Here is a 6,497-nt window from a genome sequence, read left to right on the forward strand (position 1 = left end):
TGAATGTCTGGGTAAAAGAGGTGATCTGAATGAATGTCTGGGTAAAAGAGGTGATCTGAATGAATGTCTGGGTAAAAGAGGTGATCTGAATGAATAACAGTTTTGTATGTTTTTGTGTGTGACTGAACCATTGATACGTATGAATCAGAGAAAAATGCAAAATGCTGCAGACTCACATTCAGAGGATGCGGGCCTGTACTGTGCATGGTCAGAAAAAAAACAAATATATTCTGCCACCTTGTGGTAAATTATGGATATAGCACCATTCAATGAGCAAAACCAATGTTTTTGATCGCACAGAACTGACTTTGACAATAACATGTWTAAACTCCAGCTATTAAGTGTTTTATGTGACTGGTCTGTTAGGAGAGTAGTTTTATATTGATGGAATGTGMAATGTGTCGGYGGCGGCAGGTAGCCTAGTGGTTAGAGCGTTGYGCCAGTAACCGAACGGTTGCTAGATCGAATCCCCGAGCTGACYAGGTAAAAATCTGTCGTTCTGCCCCTGAACAAGGCAGTTAACCCACTGTTCCTAGGCCGTKATTGTGAATAAGAATTTGTTCTTCACTGACTTGCCTAGTTAAAATAATGTGTTTTGCGGTAGTACAGACCAATATACTCTCTCTCTCTCCAGACTGATGATTCAGACGACGATGACCCGCTGGCCATCAGTAAGAGATGGACCTTTGAATGGAACAGCCGGCGCTGGTCCCGCCTCCAGGARATGCACTTCCTGCTGGGCTCTCCCAATGAGAGCAGCCCTGAGGGGTGCCAGGGGGAGGGGCGACTGAGGAGCACGGTGAGCAGTGAGAGCGTCCTGACGGACCTCAGCGAACCAGAGATCACGGATATATCCTCTCTGCACAGTCAAGACTCTCTGGGAGCCATGCTTCCTGACTCTTTCTCTATGGCCTCACTGGCAGGACCCTACCAGGTTAGTCTGTCTTCATGTCTGCCTCCCAAATGGCACCTTATTCCCTATGTAGTTGTGGTATATTTAAAACTTCTTCGGGATCGGTGTCCCTTCCACGGGACGGTTGAGCTAACGTAGGCTAATACGATTAGCATGAGGTTGTAAGTAACAATAAAAATTCCCAGGACATAGACATATCTGATATTGGCAGAAAGCTTAAATTCTTGTTAATCTAACTGTACTGTCCAATTTACAGTAGCTATTACAGTGAAATAATACCATGCTATTGTTTGAGGAGAGTGCATAGTTTTGAACARGTAAAGTTATTAATAAACAAATTAGAGATACATGGTTCGTCTAAAACTTTGCACATGCACTGCTGCCATCTAGTGGCCAACATCTAAATTGCACCTGGGCTGGAATAATATATTATGGCCTTTCTCTTGCATTTCAAAGATGATGATACAAAAAAATACAAAAGAACGGTTGTTTTTTTCTTTGTATTATATTTTACCAGATCTATTGTGTTATATTCTCCTACATTCCMTTCACATTTCCACAACCTTCAAAGTGTTTCCTTTCAAATGGTACCAAAAATATGCATATCCTTGCTTTAGGGCCTGAGTTACAGGCAGTTATATCCGTTATTAGATTGGGATATGTCATTTTAGGAGAAAATTGGAGAAAAATGTCCGGATGCTCTGGCTACTTGTTTAGCGTGATCAGTGGTGCTTCCTGGACAGTTCTCTGTTCGCTCTGGAAGTAACTCTGTTTTGCTTCCTGGAAGAGTTAGTTCTGGGTTGCTTAGTCTTCCAGGGATTGTTCTCTGTTTGCTTCCTTGGAAGGTACTATGTTAAGCTCCAGGAAGTTACTCTTGTCTGCTTCCTGAAGTTCTTGAGCTTCCTGGAATGTTTTACTGTTACGTTTCCTGAGTTCTTCTGTTCGGCTTCCTCGGAAGTGCTCTGTTAGCTTGCCTGGAAGTCTCTCTGTTTCGGTGCTTCCTGGAAGTTCTCGTAGTTCTGCTCTGGAAGTTCTCTGTTCTGGCCTTCCTTGAAGTTCTCATGTTCTGCTTCCTCGTGAAGTTCTCTGTTTGCTTCGCTGGAAGTCTGCTGTTAGCTTGCATGGAAGGTTCTCTGTTTGGAGCTTCCTGGAAGTTCTCTGTTTAGCTTCCTGGAAGTTCTCTGTTCGGCCTGGTCCTGTGCGAAGTTTCTCTTCGTCGCTTCCTGAAGTTCTCTTGTTCTGCTTTCCTGGAAGTTCTCTGTTATGCTTCCTGGAAGTTCTTGCTGTTACCTCGGAGTTCTGCGTCCAGTAAGTGCTCTGTTTGGCATTCCTGGAAGTTCTCATTGTCTGTTCTTGCTTGTCCTTTCTGGAAGTTCTCTGTTCTGCTTCCTGGAAGTCTCTGTTCGGCTCCTGGAAAGTGCTGGCTGTTGGCTTCCATGGAAGTTCTGCTGTTCGGCTTCCTGGAAGTCGTGGCTTCTCTGGAGTTCATGTTCTGTCCCTGGAAGTTCTCTGTTCTGCTTTCCTGGAAGTGCTCTGTTGGCTTTCCTGGAAGTGCTTCTGTTTGGCTTTTCTGGAAGTTCTCTGGTCTCGGCTTGTCTGGAGAGTTCTCGTGTTTCGGCTTCCTGGAAGTTCTCTGTTAGCTTCTGGAAGATTCTCTGTTCTGGCTTCCTGGAAGTGCTCTGTTAGTGCTTCTCATGGAAGTGATCTGTCAAGTGGTGTGGATGGTAGAGCTGACATTGGCTCGGCTCTGGCATCACTGCGGTCTCAGTGGAATAACCGATCAGCAGTTGGCTGTGGGTTCGATTTGCGATAACGCAAATAGTACACACAATAGCACTCAATATGATGACAAAGCAACAACAGGTTTTGTTTTAGAAATGATTTTGAAAGATGTATATTCAGCTAAACAACCGAAAAACCTTATTTACATAAGTATCAGACCTTTGCGATGAGAACTCGCAAATTGAGCTCAGCTGCATCTGTTGTCCACTGATCCATCGCTTGAGGATTATTCTACCACTATGATTTGGAGTCCCACTGTTGTACAATTACATTGGATTGGACAATGATTTGTGGAAGGCACACACCGGTCTATATAAGGTCCCACTGTTGACAGTGCATGTCAGAGCAAAAACCAAGCGATGAGGTCGAAGGAATTGTCCGTAGAGCTCCGAGACAGGATTGTGTCGAGGCAGAGATCTGGGGAAGGGTACCAAAAAATGTCTGCAGCATTGAAGGTCCCCAAGAACACAGTGGCCACCATCATTCTTAAATGGAAGAAGTTTGGAACCACCAAGACTCTTCCGAGAGCTGGCCGCCCGGCCAAACTCCGCAATCGGGGGAGAAGGGCCTTGGTCAGGGAGGTGACCAAGAATCTGATGGTCACTCTGACAGAGRTCCACAGTTCCTTTGTGGAGATGGGAGAACCTTCCAAAAGGACAACCATCTCTGCAGCACTCCACCAATTAGGCCTTTGTGGTAGAGTGACCAGACGGAAGCCACTCCTCAGTAAAAGGCACATGACCTTCCATTTGGAGTTTGCCAAAAGTCACCTATAGGCTCTCAGACCATGAGAAACAAGATTCTCTGGTCTGATATAATCAATATTGAACTCTTTGGCCTGAATGCCGAGCGCCACGTCTGAAGGAAACCTGGCACCATCCCTACGGTGAATCATGGTGGTGACAGCATCATGCTGTGGGGATGTTTTTCAGCAGCAGGGACTGGGAGACTAGTCAGGATCGAGGGAATGATGAACGGAGCAAAGTACAGAGAGGTACTTGATGAAAACCTGCTCAAGAGTGCTCAGGACCTCAGACTGCTGCGAAGGTTCACCTTTCAACAGCACAATGACCCTAAGCACACAGCCAAGACAGCGCAGGAGTGGCTTCAGGGACAAGTCTCTGAATGTTCTTGAGTGGCCCAGCCGGACTTGAACCCGATCGAACATCTCTGGAGAGACCTGAAAATAGTTGTGCATCGACATTCCCCATCCAACCTGACAGAACTTGAGAGGATCTGCAGAGAAGAATGGGAGAAACTCCCCAAATACATGTTTGCCAAGCTTGTAGCGTCCTACCCAAGAAGACTTGAGGCTGTAATCTCTGCCAAAAGGTGTTTCAACAAAGTACTGAATAAAGTGTCTGAATACTTATGTAAATGTAATATTTTAGTTAATTTTTAATTCATTACTAAAAACACATTTAAACCTGGTATTTGCTTTGTCATTATGGGGTATTGTGTGTAGATTAATGAGGAAAAACTAACAATTGAATCCATTTTAGAATAAGTCTGTAATGTAACAAAATGTGGGAAAGATCAACAGGTCTGAATACTTTCACAATGCACTGTATACAAGAGTTACCGGTACAGAGTCAATGTGTTCAGGTTAGTTGAGGTAATTGATATAATATGTACATGTAAGTAGAGGTAAAGTGACTATGCACAGATAATAAACAGCAAGTAGCAGCAGTGTACAAACGGGGGGTCAATGCAAATAGTCCGGGTAGCCAATCAGAAAGAGTCTGCCACATCCGACGAGCGTCAGAGCCAGTGTAGTAGGATTCAATCTTAGTCCTGTATTGATGCTTTGCCTGTTTGATGGTTTGTCAGACATTTCTTATAAGCGTGCCCAGATTAATAGACATTTACATTTTTGTCATTTAGCAGACGCTCTTATCCAGAGCGAATTACAGTAGTAAAGTCATACATTTTCATTAATACTGGTCCCCTGTGGGTATCGAACCCACAACCCTGGCATTGCAAGTGCCATGCTCTATCAACTAAGCCACACGGGACCTCATAGGTTAATGACGTGGAAACAACGTTGATTCAACCGGTGTGTGGACTCATGTTCCACAATTCAGTGGTAGCTGCCGCAACAACGCCTCCTCAGTTTAGACCGTCCAGTCACAACTCCTGTCCTGAACACGCAGGCCTATTGCTGCCTATTTCTCGTGTTCAAATTAACCATTACATTAGGCTCAATTAGCCTATTTGCCGTTAACCCGTACTCTACGTAGAAGACATCCCCCTGCCCCGCCAACAGCTAATGGCCTGGCGATAAGAAGGCTACAACGGCGCGCCCAATATTGACGGGCGACACGTAACTGAATCCGGGATTACCTAGACCTAGGCGAACCGGTCTTAACCCCCTCACCCTGCCAGTAGTCCAGCGGGTGCTACACGTAGGGCACTCGCTTCTGTATTTGGCGGGCCTCCGCCCGCTCCTGCCCTTGAATGCTCCTCGACGCCCTGCTATTTCGTCATCTAGCGAATAATCCCTCTCTCAAGAGCAATCCACTTAAGATTACTGCGCAAACCAATCTGTGACCATGTCACTGTCGTAAATAAAGCCCTCATCATCCAACCACGGCTTCACAATGTTATCCACCTTACCGAAATCTCGTTTAACCTCTCCATTGGCACTTAGCTACGCGGAATTCTTTCTGACTTCTCCGCACTGATCAACATAGTAGTGTACTACACATAGGGAATTAGGCAGCCCTAGCGTGCGGAGACCTTCAGGCCACATACATCCTGCACTTCACAATATCCACAAGTAGCGTTTTCAACCGAATTGCTTGCCCACGAGTCCGCATGACAAAGCGATCGCTCACCGACGTCATACACATAGACAGAGGGGAGGTATCGACCATAGCTCCTATAGCCCCTGCAACAGTAGTTAGTACTACATAGGGCAATAGGAGCCCTATGCCCTGGTCAACATATACATACAAGGGAATAGTTTTGCTCATAGCGCCCCAATATAGCCCACTTCAACAGTTAGTGCTGTACTACAATAGGAATAGGGAGCCCTATGGACCTGTCAACAGTGTACTACATAGGAGATAGGGAGCCCTATAGCCTTGTCAAAAAAGTAGTGTACTTTACATAGGAATAGGAGCCGCTATGGCCCTGGTCAACAATGTACAATAGTAATATGTGCTATACCCTGGTCAAAACATAGTACTACATTACGAATAGGAGCCTATACCCTGTCAACTACTAGTCTACTACAATAGGAATAGGGGCCCTTATGCCCTGGTCAACATAGTGTACTACAATAGGGAATAGGAGCCTATGGGCCCTGTCCAACAAGTAGTGTTACACATAGAATAGGAGCTCTATGGCCCTGGTCCAAACAGTAACGTGACTACATTAGGCAATAGGGAGCTCCACACGCCTTGGTACCCTGGTCATCACAGTAGTGTACTACATAGGGAATAGGGAAACCATAGGCCTCTGTCAACAGTAGTTACTACATAGGAGGAATAGGGTGCCCTATACCACTGTCAACATGACAGTGTACCGTACATAGGAATAGATCCCTATGCCCTGGTCAACTAGTAGATACTACATAGGAATAGGGAGCCTATGGTCTCTCAGAGCTGACTTACATTAGGGAATAGGAGCCATAGGCCCTGCAACAGTAGATACTACATAGAATAGGACCCTACGGCCCATTAACAGTATGTACTTACATAGGAATAGGCAGCCCTATAGCCCTGGTCTTAACAGTAGTATGTACTACTATAGTAGGATATAGGAGGACCCTATGGGCAGACAAACAAATCCACACTAG

At 45.4% G+C, this 6,497-nt stretch overlaps 1 protein-coding gene across 1 annotated transcript in view; it reads left to right on the top strand.

Annotated features, from left to right (window-relative positions):
- LOC112076002 (stAR-related lipid transfer protein 13-like) overlaps positions 1-6,497 on the top strand; it is a gene marked incomplete at its 3' end in the record, with an annotated part of 64,905 nt that overhangs the window by 57,017 nt on the left and 1,391 nt on the right. The window contains exon 4 of the mRNA XM_070441141.1: positions 635-934. Within this exon, the coding sequence (XP_070297242.1) occupies positions 635-934 (300 nt within the window). The remainder of the gene's footprint in view (positions 1-634; positions 935-6,497) is intronic.

Source organism: Salvelinus sp. IW2-2015, unplaced genomic scaffold (genome assembly GCF_002910315.2).
Source record: "Salvelinus sp. IW2-2015 unplaced genomic scaffold, ASM291031v2 Un_scaffold3508, whole genome shotgun sequence".
NCBI classification, from domain to species: Eukaryota; Metazoa; Chordata; class Actinopteri; order Salmoniformes; family Salmonidae; genus Salvelinus; species Salvelinus sp. IW2-2015.